The 17,114-nt window shown below is 41.3% G+C and overlaps 1 protein-coding gene across 1 annotated transcript in view; it reads left to right on the forward strand.

Annotated features, from left to right (window-relative positions):
* The window catches only part of ITGBL1 (integrin subunit beta like 1), a 206,434-nt gene that overhangs the window by 77,646 nt on the left and 111,674 nt on the right, over window positions 1-17,114 (forward strand). The window contains exons 3-4 of the mRNA XM_005668526.4: window positions 7,057-7,203; window positions 13,592-13,714. Coding sequence (XP_005668583.2) covers window positions 7,057-7,203; window positions 13,592-13,714 — 270 coding nt within the window. The remainder of the gene's footprint in view (window positions 1-7,056; window positions 7,204-13,591; window positions 13,715-17,114) is intronic.

The raw sequence follows: 17,114 nt of genomic DNA on the forward strand, positions 1-17,114 counted from the left end.
TATTTTCAGGTAAAGAGATTCCTTCTCTTGGGAGCAATGGTTCCCATCGTTGTCCTGCTCTTTTCCCTGTCTCCAAATATCTTGGCTTTAAATGGTCTCAAAACAAATGAGCACAGTGGCTGTTACCAAACCTTTCCTTTCATTTTCACCCCTTAAATGCACACCTCAGCAAAGTTTGCCTCTCCTCTCACCAGTATACAGGATTTCTCTGAGAGCGACTTGTCCACGGAGCTGTGTCCAGCTTTTTCTCCTCCAGAAATGAGATGAGGAGATCAGATCAGCATAAAAGAGTAATATCCACCCCCTGCAAAAAACAAACAAACAAACAACCCCCTCCCCCCAAAAAAATACATTGCTTTCCCTATGGCTTCATTCCCAATTTAATTTTTCTGTCTACTTATCTAGATTTTTAATGTTTAAAAAGGGAATCAAAAGTGACGACTCATCTTGAAACACTTTACCTTGTCCATGAGTTTGCATGTTGTTCAGTTTTATAAATGACTTCATGAGTTTATAAGTTTCAGAAATGCATAGTAATAAGCTCAATGTAGTTGCCATGCCAACTAAGATGTATTTTTCTGGTGACTGATCCTTGTATTGTAGTCAATGTTATATGGCAACGTGCCTTTACCTGCTTGCAAGAGAGTGATTGCATTTTTTTTTCCCAATCAAGTGAACTCAATTTTCAACCACTTTTGTTAACTCCCCACTTTGTAACAGCTTAGAGCAGAGGTACCCTAGGGAGTTAATGAATAGAAAAGAAGAGTCCTTGCAATTCGAGGATTTACATTAAAGTTTACTGAACATATAAGTGTTTGTTGATTTTCAAACTAAGTGAGAAGGAAATTAAAAAATTGTTGCCATCTGCTCCTTTTTAGTTGGCTGAGGAAAAAAATAACCAAAGAATTACTTGATCATGACATTTGAAGATCATGAGATGATCATAGCCTTTGACTTGGAGCCATTGCACAGACTTTAAGGAGGAATGAAAGAGTTCTTTTTTTAAAAAAAAAAATAGATTTTCTTAAAAAGGTAGACTTTTTAAAAAGTGCAGGCTTTTTGTAAGATCTACCTCTAGACATATTTTAGAAGCTGTATATGGGGGAGCCTTTCCACAGCCTGCTGGAATTTAGTAAAGCAGCAGAGTGAATGGGAGAGGCGTGGTATTCTTTTCAGACAAAGAAAGTGGTTTTATTTTCTAGAAAACGAGGCTTAGGGGAGTGGAGGAATCCTAAGAAGAGTGGTTAGAAACATAAGCCATAAAGAATCATTCTGCCTGTTTCCTGATGATTCCATAAGCAGTATGTTTTGCTAGATGGGGCATTTCTATTGATTTATTTTCCTACTGACTTTTTTTTTTTTAATTAGAGTTGATTTACAGTGTTGTGTCAATTTCTCCTGTACAGCATAGTGACCCAGTCATACATATACATCTACATTCTTTTTCTCATACTGTCTTCCATCATGTTCTATCCCAAGAGACTGGGTATGGTTGACACAAGCTAACAAAGAGAAATACATACGTCTTGTTTAGAGATTTTTGCCTTGCAGTGTATCCTTAGGCATGGTCCTGTGTATACTAGGACCATCCAGATTTAGTTGTTTCTCCCAAGATTCCTTTATTTATGGTGTCATCTCAAGCACATGGATTAAGATATGTTGGCCATGCCAGTAGGTGGCAATTATTTTTCCAAACCATAAGCTCAGAAACGTAAAGTGATACATCTTCATTTTCCTGTAATTCTTTTAAACGGTATTTCGAGCTCCCATATTAGTTTGTTAGGGCTGCCATAACAAAGTACCCCAAATGGGATAGTTTACACCACAGACGTGTTTTTGTTTCCCAGTGTGGGGGCCTAGACGTCCAAGATCAAGTGGTCTGTAGGGTGGCTTCATTCTGAGGGTTACGAGGGAGAATCTGTTCCATGCCTCTCCCTGGCAGGTGTGTTGTTGGCTGTTGTTGGTGTATTTGTCTTGCTTTCTTTCTTTTTCTTTTTAGGGTGGCACTCGCGGCATATGGAAATTCCCAGTCTAGGGGTCTAAACAGAGCTACAGCTGCCAGCCTGTGGTGACAGCCACAGCAACACCTGATCCCAGCCGCATCTGTGACCTACGCCATAGCTTGTGGCAATGATGGATCTTTAAGGCAGGGATTGAACCTGCATCTTCATGGATACCTCGTGTGGTTCTTAACCTGCTGAGCCACAACGGGAACTCTATCTTTAGTGTTTCTTGGCTTGTAGAAGAATGTCCTGATCTCTGCCTTCATCCTCACACACACACACACACACACACACACACACACATTCTTTTTCTCACATTATCCTCCATCATGTTCCATCGAAAGTGACTGGATATAGTTCCCTGTGCTACACAGCAGGACTTCACTGCTTATCTATTGCAAATGCAATAGTTTGCATCTACTAACGCCAAATTTCCAGTCCATCCCATCTGTGTTCTATTGAAATGGTACCAAGATGGTCCAGAGAAAATTGGCCAAGCTTCTCCAGGGATACACAGTGGTGTCTCCAGCCCTCTCTCTCTCTCTGTCCTATATTCAGCCCCCAATGGAGGGGGCAGGGGACAGAGCCCTTTCCTGAGACCCAGACAGTTCATAGCTCTTCTCTGCACCTTGCTTGCTGGCTTCGCCCTGTTCTTCTGAATAATAAGCCCTTCTGTTCAGATTAGCAACTACATTCTCCTGGCTCTTCATAAACCCTCAGGTTGTAAGGATGAATATTTCCTGTCTCTCCCAGGCAGTGTGTTAATGAATACTAGTTAGAATTGTGACATCTGAGTACCACTAAAGTGCCAAAACAACACTCTTTAACATCATTGCTTGTAGGAGTGTTGCTTGTAACAGATGTGTTCTTTTCTTTGTAAAACTTTTGAGTAAAATGAGATCATAAAGTATAAAAGATAATGAAAAAAAATCAATAGTGTGCCTTTACCACCTAGCTTAAGAAATAGAATCTTTCTTATAGCTTTACAAATCTATCCCTTAAATCAGTTATCTCAAAGCTCTTTCTAGATCACGCCTCAAAAAATTGAACTTACACGTAGATTTGTGTATTTGGGTATAAATTATCTAGAGATAAATGCCATGTTTTGGAAACGACCAGCTTGTATCAGGGCCTTGGCTCTGAAGCTGAAAAACAAAGAAAGATTATTTTTAATTTTTAATTTAATTTAACTTAATTTAATTTTTTTGCTATACCATTCACAGCCCTGGGAGCTCTAAAATACCCTTTTGCTTTTCCATCCTTATTGCTTTGGTGGGAGTGGGTTTTGTCATTTCTCCCACCTTCTTATTTTGTGTGAGAACGCCTTGAGAACATATTGGGAGGGCAACAGATTAATTCTCAAGTATGTTGGGTGGTTCATTCTAAGACCATATTTTGTTGCTGTGGAAACAGAGTTATCTGGAGAAGAACCAGAACTGGAATGGTCTAGACAGCCAGGAGTGGTGACTGCTTTGCTAGTTAGGACCTCGTGTTGCCCTGGGCAAGGCCAACCTTCAACCTGGGCAGTAGGAGCCCTCTGCTGGGCCTCATGACTTAGGGGTTCTGCTCTGGTCCCCCTTGGCCATCCATTCCCAAGGTGGGATGGGGTGGGAGGTCTGAGAGGCCAAGGGGCATGGCCCCCTGGAGCCCTGGAGCCCGCTGCCTCTGCTCTCCTAGACGGAGGTGTCTGGGACCCCACCTTCTGCCCGCAAAGTCCCCAGATCTCTTCCAGAGTCTGCTGTGGCTTCTCTCCCTCCATCAGTGGCAGCACAGATGTCCTGAGGCTGGGCTGGTGGGCTGCTGATCAGGGAGCAGCTATGGAAGAGCAGGGGAGGGGAGGGGCTGGCAGAGCTGCAGAAGGACGGGTGGACCTGGGCCTGGCTGTCTGTAGGATTCTCAGGCTCTCCCAGGGTAGGGTAGAAATGGGGAGGAGGGAGGCTCCAGCCGCTTTATTTGCATATCTAAGAAAAAAAAATGACCCTATCTTCCCCAAGAACGCGTGGTGGGAAAGAGAATAACCAGGACCTATTATTTGCAACTGTTGTCGATTATTGGGTCCTCCTCACCCGCAAAGGTTGGGTAAAATCCCAACCCCTGGTCCCTGGAAGGTGACTCTGGGAAGAGTCTTTGAAGATGTAGTTAAGTGAGGATGAGGTCCTGCTCTCGTGGGATGGGCTCTAAAACCAATGACTGGTGCCCTTTTGAGGAGAAAGATGTGAAGACACAGACACGTGGAGGAAGAAAGCCACGCAAAGATGGAAAGAGAGGCTGGAACGCTTTCCCAGCCAAGGAATATCAAAATTGCAAGCAGTCACCATAGGTAGGAGTGTGACACGGAAGAATTTCCCCCTCAGGGCTTCTGGGGGAATCCATCTACCAACACCGTGATTTTTTGGTTTTTTTCCCCCCAGAGCTGGGAGAGAGCAAATTTCTGTTGTTTTAAGCCATTCCGTGTATGATACTTTGGATGCCAGCCCCAGAAAACGAACACACAGTGGATAAATCCTTCTGCAAAATGGGATGTCTGCTGAAGCCATGTTATTGACACTGTAACAGAGATCACCTGGCTTCGATGATATAGCAGCCTGATTCCCTGAGGTCGGCTAAAGCTCTTACGAACCTTGGATAAAAAGTAGAGAGTCTGAAGATTATTTTCTTTCTGAAAAAATTATGTACTTATCTCCAAATAAGGTTGCACAGGCTGGTACTTGACAGTTCTTGACAATAAAAAAAAAAAAATCGATTCCAATTTGCTTTCCTAAATGGAGGAAAATGAATCAAGGAGGCCTTACTGGGCACGAAGTTTGGAAAGAATATCAAGGCAGATGAACCTGTCTTGCATCGGCTGTCATCTTTGCTTCCAATCAGATGCTAAAGGAATAGCTGAAAACACATTCTCTGACACCGTGTGTGCCCAAGACATTGATTTACGCTGAGAGGAAAAGGGGCCGCCTAATAAAAAAATATATATATATTCTAAATCAAGTTAAATAGCTTTTTCATGAAAGGGCATCAAATGGGCTTCGGTGTGCTAATATATATCATGACACACTAAGAGAAGAATATAGCATATCTCTTTCCATGTTTATTTTATCCTAGAACCTTTTATGGAAGAAGTTTCCAAAACTGAACCTTCGTGAACTTATTTTGAGGTGTAAGCACCTAAAATATTACTTCTGCTGATGTTTCATTGGGGCAGTGTGGGACGAGTGGGTCTTTTCCTATTGTCTGTATGTTTTCCTTATTTTCCCTCTATTTTTCCCAAGACTCTCTCCCTTTAAAAAAAGCTATAACTTTTGACCCCGAAACCATTACCCACCTCTGCCATTTATACCTTAGTTTTGAGTTTAAGATGCTCCATCCAATATAAAAGAAGCCTTGAATGTTCCTTCATTCTAGATACTTTGTTTTCTTCTAGATCATTTTTATTTTCTTTCCAATTGACATGGAGCTGTTGTATTGGAATAAACCATAAGACATGGTTGAACGATATTTAACTTATAAAAAGCGGCTATTTCATATGGTTTAACCTAATACACTAATATAATTAAAACGTTGTTGCAGTTCCCGAGATACTTAATACACCAATAAAGGCTTAGCTACTTCAAGGCTTTGGCTTAGTGCTTGTATAAATAGACTGGATGGTTGGCAGGAGAGACCACTTCTGCTTGTAAATGATACCAAGTTGGCTGAGATTGACAACATCAGGCAGGACCAGACAGGAATGCACAATGATACAATCAATTTGACAGAGTGATGTGCACTTGATAAAAAATGAATTGCAATTAGGGTGCAGGCAAGGTTTTGTTTGTAAAATAGAATAATTAATTTGAAAAAAGTGCCACAGGAATAGAAACACTTTGCATGGACAGAGCCACGTGCAGAGGAGTTTTAAAGGCACAGCCACTCACAGGTTTTGACTTGTCAAACACGCCCAAATGGCATGCCTCTGAGCCATTCATTCTGACCCACCATCTGGACCTCATTATGTGGATTTTGGATGCCACATTGAATGACTGTTGGCACCAGATCAATGATTCCATTCCATTGTGGTCTACGAATTTCAGGCATTAAGGCATAGTACCATTATCTTGAAAAAGTACAAGAATATTCCCCCTACAACTCATTCAAAGCCTGCTCACCTTTCAAGGCCCAGTTAAAGGTCCAGAAAGTCTTTCCCCTCTTATTTCTATAGGACATAGACGATAGCCCTCAACTTAACATAAGGTTGAACAAACATTCTGGCTGAAGATAACACAGCCCTCTTTCCTATTGAACCTCAACTTTGCAGTTTGTTAAGTTCTCTGAGGACAAAGACCAAGGATTATATGTGTTTTGTCTTTCTGTCTAATATATAGTCAATACAAATATTATCAGCTTCTTCGAGCAGGGCTTAATAAAATTAATGACCATAACAAAAGAAAGAGTAAAATGTTGGTTTGAGAGCCTGAAAGGTTGAGAAATTTCTATGGAGATAGGCAAATGTGACTCTTATCCTTTTGACTCTTGAACCAAATTTCCCTGTGAAGAAACAAAATATATACTTATTTTTCACTTCCATCTTCTGCCAAGGTGGTATTTAATATCTCTATAAAATTTTTTACATATCAAATTCAAATAAATATAAGGCCAGTACTTAGCATAATTTCATGTAAGATTCCTTGCTCAGAGTTTGTGGTGTTATGTGTTATAAAAAGCAGTTACATGAGAATTATTTTTATTGGGCTTTTGTATCTTTTTTGTGCAGGTCTTAGGTGGACTTTTTTTTAGTGATACTTTCTGATCCTGTGGCTTATCAGATTTTGGGTCCATTATCTATGCTAATATCTCTACATGTTAATTTAATGTTTTTAGAATGATTTATCGAAGTTGATTCTTGACATAAAATCCACACCCTCCAAGATACTGGATATAAATTACTTTTTATAAATCCTCTCTCATATACTTGTGTTTGAATGCATTATAGCCCAGTCTTGACCCAACATCCCTCTTAAGCGTCTTCGTTGGGATACCGGCTGCCTTGGAGTCTAACTGGGTGCTATTCAATTCTCAGGCCACGGAAGGTGTGACTGTGGCAAGTGTTTGTGTGATGAAGGCTGGTCTGGGGATGCTTGCCAGTACCCAACCAAGTGTGACCTGACCAAGAAAAAAAGTAACCAAATGTGCAAGAATTCTCAAGATGTCATCTGCTCGAATGCAGGTAAGAATGCTATCCCGCAAACATTCTTAAATGAAAGAGTCAAATTTGGGGTTTTAATGGCACCAGGTAGGCGTCAAGAAATGTTGAACCCCTGAGTGAAAATGCTTTGGAGTGTGTGTGGTTTTTTTTTTTTTTTTTTTTTTTTTTTTTAGAAATGAAATCCTGATAAATCAATAGGGAAAAAAATGTCATCTTGCTGAGACGGGCGAGTTTGATGCTCTCCAGCTGTTTCACATGCCTCCTTCAAGCAGGATATTTGCTGGAAATAACACCCTGGCACCATTTTATGTAAATCGTGAGCCATGATTTTGGAAGGCAGCTATGCTCACCACTCTACCACCAGCGCTACTTGAACCGTGATTTCGAATGCTGGATTCATTCTTTTAAAAAAGCTTTATGTAAACTGACTTCCTTCTTTTCTGCTGCAGATCAAGGGTGCTTTGACTGTATACCTTAGTATCAAATAGAGCCCCACTTTTCAGGTTTGACAGAAGTTTCAGATACCCTGGATGTGAAACCCATTGAAGAATATAGTGACAGCAAGGTTTTTGTTTGACTAGAATATTTTTCTATCTCATAGACAGCATTTAAAAATATTTCTTGGAATGTTACAGAGGAGCTGTTCAAATTAATTACCAAAATCCTATAAATCATAACAGTTTTTGGCTTCCGTGGTGGTTAGCCAGTGTTACTGTAGTTAAAAGTTGGACACGTGGAACCTCAAAGTCAGCTTTTTCTCACCGCTGGTTGAGCTTGAAAAGCTCCTGTCCTACCCTAGAGATTCTTATTTAATTGCTTTGGGGTCTGATATGAACTGTAGGGGGTTTGTAAGTTCCCTGCGTAATTCTTATGTAGATCACAGGTGTCAGCTACTGCTCTGCATGCTGAAGGCCAGGACTTCACCATGCGAATGTCTTCCCTCCTGAAGCTCACATCCTTGGTGGAGTCCTTCTGCAATAAGAGCTAGGGCCTTCCCACAGGCTTTGATTGAAAGGAATTGCTCTGGGTTGATTCAGCGCAGAGGGTGTTTTGCTCATAGTAATCAGGGCTATTTGCAATGCAAGTTGTGAGTTTAGCAGCCGGGGACCATGGCAAAAGTCCTAGCAGGTCACTTTTCTGTGTTCAACGTTGCTCTCCTGGCTTCTCTCCAGCACCTCCTTCTTTTCTTTCCCCTCCATAGAATTTCCCTAATTCCAGTTCATAGCACCTGCTCTCCAAACACACACACACACACACACACACACACACACACACACACACACTCACCATATAGATTCTTTTGTTTGAAAACTTCATGCTTTCCAAACTCCTTTCGGTAAAAAGACTTGAATTCAGTTGTATTTCTTTGTGCTCTCTTTTTGGATTGATGGATTGATTGATGGATTTTCAAATCCAGGTAATTTTTTTTCTTTTTAACCAAATAAGGGGTTAGTTTAGGAATCCAAAGATGTTTCAATATGAAGTAAATCTAAATGCGTGATTCGCTGCATTAACACATCTTTCAAAGGAGAAAATGTCCAGAATTGTTTCAATAGATGATGAAACACATTGGATAAGATATAAAACACATTTCTAAGCTAGTTCTATCTCTAGAGTTTTTTTTTTTTTAAACATTGATCCAATATTTTTATGTCATCTACCCAACAGTGTCCTTTGTAGCAGTTCCCCCACTCTGAATAGGATCCAGCCAGGGGTGGTGTTCCATCTAGTTGTCATATCTCTTTAGCCTCCTTTAATGTGTTTTTAGCCAATTCTACAGACAACACAGTCTCTTTTTCTCTTTCTTACTCTCCTCTCAGTATCTAAGCCTTTCAGGTTTACGCCGGGAACCTCCTTCTCACATGTCTTTCTTTTAGTGCCTGCTTCTACTCGCCTAGCTCAGGACCACTGCTCCAAATTGCGTTAGTCTCCGAGTTCTCTGTGCTCATGTCTCCCCCCTCACATCACAGTGGGGCTTGCAGGAAGCAGCTTGGAGCAGAAGGGGAAGAGGAGGTATATGGAGTCGGGCAGAAGACCGGAGGGCAGAGGGAGCTGGAGCTGGAGCTGGGACAAAAGAGTTCCAGAAGCTGAGTGTAGGGGGCTCAGAACAGCAAGGCACAGTCTGCAGAGCAAGGCAAGGCTCCAGCACCATTGCATCAGGAGCTTAGGCTGCTGTTCAAGACAGGGAGTCATCCTAGAAAGAGACAGCTATATTAGGCAGAATGAAAAGTCAGAGCTAAAATAATCTAGCATAAAGCAGGAGACCCCTCCTAGAGACTCTGTTAACTGGCAACCAAGAAAGAGATGCAAGATGACATAGCATGAACACTCGAGTCTGGCACGTTTGCCTGGGCTTCCATATGCCATATCCTGGAGCCTCCGTTGTGAATTCCACTTGGTGAGTAAGACAGGAAGCCTCTGAACTGTTGTAAACGTCCCGCATCACCCAGGAACGGTTCAGCCGTGTGGATTGGAGTGAGTCTGCCTGTGGGGGACGTCACTGAGAAGCTGTAGGGTTCAGAGGAGGAGGTGGTACCTGCCCATCCTTCCTGAAAACAGCTACTGCCTAACAACGAGGTTACTCTTCTCTCCCTAACCATGAAGGGCTCCTGGTATTCCAGCACACAAATATTGGCCCAGTATTCTTGATCCTGTACTGTCCGCCTCCGACCTATTCTTTCCTTCCGACCCAAGCCAGACTTCTCTGTTCTTTAATTCTCCATCTTTGTTCCTTAGCCCAGGCTCCTTCTTCACCATCACAAGTCTTCTCTCCATCTCCACTTGTTGAAATTCTATTTATACATCAAGTGCCAACTCAAGAACTTACTCCTCTCCTGTGCCTTTCCCCCTTCACAGAGCCACACTGAGGTTTATGCCTTCTCTATAGCATTTGTCACAAGTCTGTTGCAAATGCCTTTGCGTCATCTGGTTTCATGTATATAAATATCTGTAAAAATTATCAATCATCTAGCTCTTTCTTCCTGGTCTGTGGTGTGCTTCATTTCAATTTTATTCATCTTCTCTCCTATAGCACCTGAAACTTTGCCAAGAATACAATAAGCAGTGAGAAATTTAATGAATAGATAAGTTGAAAGACAACATGAATAAATATGAAAATGAAAAAGAAGGGTGATACTTAGAGGGAAAAAGGAGATGAGGCAATACCACGGATTGTCGCATCAGATTTGAAGCAGACTTTTATAAATTAAAATAATTTGGGAAGGAGTTCCTGTCATGGCTCAGTGGAAATGAGTCTGACTAGTGTCCATTAACACAGGTTAAATCCCTGGCCTCACTCCGTGGGTTAAGGATCTGGCATTGCCATGAGCTGTGGTGTAGGTCACAGACTCAGCTTGGATCCTGCATTGCTGTGGCTGTGGTGTAGGCTGGCAGCCACAGCTCTGATTCAACCCCTAGCCTGAGAACTTCCATATGCCATGGGTGTGGCCTTAAAAAGCCAAAAAAAAGAAAAAATAGTTTGGGGACAAAAACAATAACATGAAATTTAATAAAAGTAAAATTCACGCAAGTATTCTCAAGGAAGAAAAATACATGTTCAAATTCTGCAGAATCACCATTTGTATGTGACTGTGAGAGAAAGAAAGAATTACAGATCATAGCAAATCACAAGGGAACTGGGTAACAGAATCATGCAGAGGGTATGAAAATAGAGAATGGTGGGATCCGTAAATACAGAGTGTGTCTGGAGAAAATATTTGGGAATGTGACTGCTATACTCGAAGTCGTAAGGGTGGGGGGAGACAGAGAACCTAACATTTTCTGAAAGCCTACAATGTGCTAGATGACTGTGAAATATTTATCACCTGATCCTCAGGGCAGCTCTGTGAAGCAGACAGTATTGGCAGATAAGGCATTTGAGAGAAAGAAAAGCAATGACCTCAAAAATGTACAGTAACATTGGGGAATCAGACCTGGATTTGCCTGTAAGCCTCCCTTGGTCCTAAAACCACGTACTTTCTGGTACATGCACAATTGCCAGTATGCAGTGGCTCAGTGCAAACATCAGTATCACCTTTGGATCTTTTTCATCTTTTACCTCTCATTCCCAGTCATCGAGTTGTATTTTCTTTCCCCTGAAAACATCCCCAAGTGTATTTGCTTTTTTTCAAAACTTATAGCCATCACCCTGGTCAGCCTCCCTCTTCCTTCGTACAAGCTAGTGAATTAACACTCCCTTGTATCCGCTTTGCCTCCTTCTCCACGACAGCAGAGTAAACCGGGGAAAATGGATACCTGATCCCTTGCTGAAAATATTTCAGTGGCTGCTCATTATTCTTGGATGAAAAGTTGGAATGACCTCTAAGACATCTGTAAACGGCATCTTCAGTTGCCTTTTTCCTTTCGTGACACTCTCCACATGTTTTCTATGGTGCTCCAGCTGTCTTTTTTTTTCTTTTTTTTTTTTTTTTTTTCTTTTATTTCCCCTTTGACTCCAAAGCCTTTGCTGTTGTCTCTTGCTGGAAGTGGGCATCGTCACCAGTCAGCATCTCACTTCTCTTAACTGTTGTTTTTACTTGCCTTCCCATTCGCAGTTGGAGAGCCATTCCCCAGGGACTCTATCTTTGACCACGGGGTCTCCGTGAAATCCCCTTACTGGGTGTTTCTGCAGCACTTTGCACTTCTCCGCTTGTTTTATCACATGGGTTTTTACTCATTTAAAACCTTCTTTTTTTCTTTTTGAGGGCTTCACCGGAGGCTTATGGAGGTTCCCAGGCTAGTGGCTGAGTCAGAGCTGCAGTTTCCGGTCTATACCACAGCCACAGAGACACCAGATGCGAGCCTCGTCTGAGACCTACACCACAGCTCACGGAAATGCCGGATCCCTGATCCACTGATGGAGGCCGGGATCGAACCCACATCCTCATGGAAACTGGTTGGATTTGCCTCCTGCTGCACCACAATGGGAACTCCAATTCATATAAAACTTGAAGAGAATTATGGCTGAATCGATCTCCTGTTGCCTTTTCAGAGTCAAGGATGACATGTGGTGAATGGCAAAGTCTCAATATGTGGTAGCAGCAGTGTTGATCAATTAAAAATTTAAAAACAAGTATTAAAAAGGAAGTTCTTCAAATGGACATTCTGCTTCTCAGTATCCTTCGAATGCTGTTTCATTGTCAGTGAAATCACTCTCAGGGGTTGTAGTCAAATCCTCCAACCTGGCTGAGTGTGTGGTAAACCAGATGACCCCAGGATCTCTGTCTCCCCCTGAGCTGTCCTGAGGTTTTGGTGACATCCCAAGATGCTATGCCTAAGAAAACCCATCTGGTCCCGTTGTAATGAGGAAGTGTATAGGAGCATCTAAGTTTTTTATTTATGTATTTGATGATGAATTCCACAAACATTTATTACATAAATAATATCAAATATTGTGTAAAGCATTGAATAAATACTGGTGAGGAAGATAAGCAAGGTTACTTCTCTTACAAAGCTTAGAATTTTACTTTTTTTTGTCATTTTATTTTTTTACATATTTTTATTTTTTTTTGAATTGTTATTTCCCCAATACAATTTTTTTTCTACTGTGCAGCATGGTGACCCAGTTACATATACATGTGTACATTCTTTTTTCTCACATTATCATGCTCCACCATAAGTGACTAGACATAGTTCCCAGGGCTACACAGCAGGATCTCATTGCTAATCCATTCCAAAGGCAATAATCTGCATCTATTAACCCCAGACTCCCAATCCATCCCACTCCCTCCCCCTCCCCCTTGGCTACCACAAGTCTATACTCCAAGTCCATGATTTTCTTTTCTGTGGAAAGGTTCATTTGTGCCGTATGTTAGATTCCAGATATAAGTGATATCCTATGGTATGGGCTGCACCTACAGCATATGGAGGTTCCCAGGCTAGAGGTCGAATTGGAGCCTACACCACAGCCACAGCAATGCATGATGTGAGCTGAGTCTGCGACCTACACCACAGCTCACAGCAACACTAGATCCTTAACCCACTGAGCAAGGCCAGTGATCCAACCCTCATCCTCATGGATCCTAGTCGAGTTCTTCAACCACTGAGCCACGACGGGAACTCCACAAAGATTAGAGTTTTACTCACTTGAGACCCACGTGTGATCAGAAGATATTCATTCACGCTTTGATTGGATGGACATGTATAAAGCAGCTCTGTTCTTGGAAAGTTAAAATTTATGTTCATGAAACTAGAGGTCGTAGTAACTGTGTGCTATGAAATATAACTGCTAGACTACAATGATCTCAAGAAAGAATGCTGTAAATTTATGTCATCATATGCACAGTAATACCCAATTGGGATATTAAATTGACTTGAATTTTCTATGTTCATTAAAGACATAGGTTAAAATTCATTACTTATAATTTGTATACATTTAACAAATACTTTCTGTTTTGTTTTAATGGTTTAGGTACATGTCACTGTGGCAGGTGTAAGTGTGATAATTCTGATGGAAATGGACTCGTTTATGGTAAATTTTGTGAGTGCGATGATAGAGAATGCATAGATGATGAAACAGAAGAAATATGTGGAGGTATGTATATTAGCTTTGCATAAATTAATAAAAGTACTTGATTTTTTTCACCTATTTCATTGAACATTTATCTTTCTGTAAATTTATGCACTAAGTTTACTCATTTAGCTGAACCTATGCTCATTTGGAAAACACTTCATAAAAGTCAGACTAAGGCATTCCGAGCAAACTAGTAACTAAAAAAATTTTTAAATTTTATTTTATTTTTAAACCATTTGTAATCAAAGGATAGTTTTTTGTTTGTTTTGTTTTGTTTTGTTTTAGGGCTGCACTCAAAGTATATGGAGGTTCCCAGGCTAGGGGTCGAATCAGAGCTGCAGCCACCAGCCTACACCCTACACCTCAGTCACAGCAACACAGGATCTGAGCCATGTCTTCGACCTACACCACAGCTCATGGCAATGCCAGATCTTCAACCCACTGAGCGAGGCCAGGGATCAAACCCATGTCCACATGGATGCTAGTCGAATTTGTTAACTGCTGAGCCATGATGGGAACTCCAAAGTATAGTTAATTTGCATGTTATGTTAGTTTCAGGTGTACAGCAAAATGATTTGGTTATACATACATTTATATATATGTATATACACACACACATATTTTTTTAGATTTTTTGCCATTTAGATTATTACAAGATATTTAATATAGTTTCCCATGCAATAAGTCTTTGTTGTTTATCTGTTTTATATGCAGTAGTCTGTATACGTTATTCCCAACTCCTAATTTGTCCTTCCCCCTCTTTCCCATTTGGTAATCATCTGTTTATTTTCTAAGGCTGTGAGTCTATTTCTGTTTTGTGAATAAGTTCATTTGCATCATTTTTTAAGATTCAGTTTACAAGTGATCTTTAGAGCAGACTAGCACTTTTAAATGCAAACACAGATCATTCCTAAGGGAAGTCAGATCGTTACAGCACCGGGTCAACCTCATGGTTCTGAAGTGGTCCTAGTTGGACTCCCATCTTCTCTGCTCGCCTCAGCTGCTTTTATTCTGCTTCTTTTCTCCCAGTCTCTCCAGTACATGTTTTAATTCCATTCTCTTTCCCCTTTTAAGCCACAAGCCTTCAAATCGTCCCCCATGTCCTGCTGGGGACATCGAAGGCCAGTATGGTTGTTAGAGGCCAGTATGGTTGTTAGACTAGAATCGATCCCTCCCCACCACATACCTAGGTAACTTTTCCATGACTGTTTATCTGCATCACCATTACTCAGTCTGTTTTGCTCTTATACCAGTTATTGCATATTTGCCAATGCCAAGCACTGCAGTAAGTACTTCCCACTCATTAGGTCACCTGCTAGGGTGATGCCAGCAATTAGAATGGAATTTAGACTCATGTCTGTCTGATGCCAAAGACTGCTCTTGACCTCTGAAAAGATTCCCTCCATGGAATCCTATCCTGTATGACAAATGGGTGATTTCAGGAGAGTGTTTTCTCTGGAAGGATCAGGAGCAAATGGGGTCAGGAAGAACCAGAGGGCACTAAGCGTCACTAACATGTCACAAGCTGTCCCTTTGTTTACAAAACCAAATGGTGGCTTCAATTCCGGTGATGATCCAGACACTCTCAGTTGAGGGCTGCTTGGTTCTTTTTCTCTGGTTTCCTTGCTGCACAACCAACCAGAATAAAACAAACAGACATAAGAACCTTCATTTTTCAAGCCAGTGCCCGAAGCTCGATGGTGCTTAGGCAGTTCTGCTAAAGGGTTCGTGCCAAAATAATTAGAACAATTAGATAAGTCCACCTACAGATTTTGCGTATTTGCCCTCCTGATATTTTATTTCCAATTATCACAGATCACAAAAGAGGAGGAGAATGTGTGTGGAGCCAGTGTTTGCTGGCGTGCACCACCAAAGCAAAGTCTATTTGCGTGTGTGAATATCAACATTGAAGTGGAAACACCACGATGGGCTTCACTCTCAACCTTTCCCCTTATTATTTCCATTGGTTTGAGGCAAAAGCAATTTCACGGTCCCGAGTCTCTGACCACGGACACCAGTGCTCCAGTAATCATCCTTTGGGGGTGACATTGACTGGGATTCTGGGTTTTTCCATGTGTCATTCGCTTGAAACCAGTCTGTTGAGAGGTGATGCTGCAGCCCAAGAGTGAAGCAATTCCAAAGGAGACTTTCTTACTCCATCAAGTGCACAAATCAAAGAATGAAGTTTTTTGTCTGACATGTGCATGGCCCTGGAGCTGGTGTTATCTCAGTTATTCAGATATGTCTATGACCGTGTTTTCCTTTGAGTTATGAAGATTTTCTCCTTAATTTTCCATGTCTGCCTACAGTATAGCTTTACATGATTTATCCTGACAATCCTATTCACCTCCTTCTCAATGATGTTTTAGTAAAATCCCAATTCAATAGTGAGTTTTCTAAATATGCAAAGAATTGGGGGGTGAGGAGTGAAGATTTAGGATCATTTACCACTTTCAGGGTAAGCCTTCCATAGGTCATCTTACATACATTTCCTGCCATGACAAAAGAAATACATTTCTGAAGATTTCTGAGCTGAGAGAGAAATTCTACTTTAAGAAGTTAACCAAGTCTTAGAAAAGGGAAAAAAACCCTGAGTCCTAGGAAAAATTTTTGTATGCAGTTGTCTTGCTTTCTTCCAGTGTCATCCTCAAGTTCCTAGGCTTGTGATATAATACAGGAATGCGATATTTTGTGTGAGTGTATTTTTTTTTTTTTTTTGGTCTTTTTGCCATTTCTAAGGCCGCTTCCAAGGCATATGGAGGTTCCCAGGCTAAGGGTCTAATCGAAGCTGTAGCCGCCGGCCTACACCACAGCCACAGCAAAACGAGGGATCCGAGCTGCGTCTGCAACCTCCACCACAGTTCACAGCAGTGCTGGATCCTTAACCCACTGAGCAAGGCCAAGGACCGAACCCGAAACCTCATGGTTCCCAGTCGAATTCATTAACCACTGAGCCACAAGGGGAGCTCCAAAGTAGAGATATTTTTAAGTTAATAAATAAAATGTATAGCTTTTATATTTTATTATTGATGAACGTTTGACAGCCTTTATGTTTGCTTAAGTGAATGAATTACAATTTGTCATAGAAATGATCACTGCATTAATTTAAGAGGTTTTCTGTGGATATCCCAATTATAGCTCATTTCGACAGAACACATGGCATCCTGTGGTTGACTTCATCTCTTTCTCTCTAATTCACTATAGTACTTTCTCTTCCTCTCTCTCTATTTCTGTCTCTCTGATAAATGTCTGCTTGAAGAAAGTCTCATCTGAGAGGTAAGAACAGCGTAAGAGACCAGAATATCCTATTGTGCTTCTCCCTTCTTACTTGAGTTTCTCAGGCCCTGCTGACACTCTTGCCATTGGCCAGAAATGCCATGTTTAGAAAGGAAAAGAGCCTCAGAGTCCATTTTCCGTGGTC

This window comes from Sus scrofa, chromosome 11, assembly GCF_054392235.1.
Source record: "Sus scrofa isolate SSC_HxYL_T2T_F1_AM1 chromosome 11, Sscrofa_HxYL_maternal_Yorkshire_Landrace_v2.0, whole genome shotgun sequence".
Classification (NCBI taxonomy): domain Eukaryota; kingdom Metazoa; phylum Chordata; class Mammalia; order Artiodactyla; family Suidae; genus Sus; species Sus scrofa.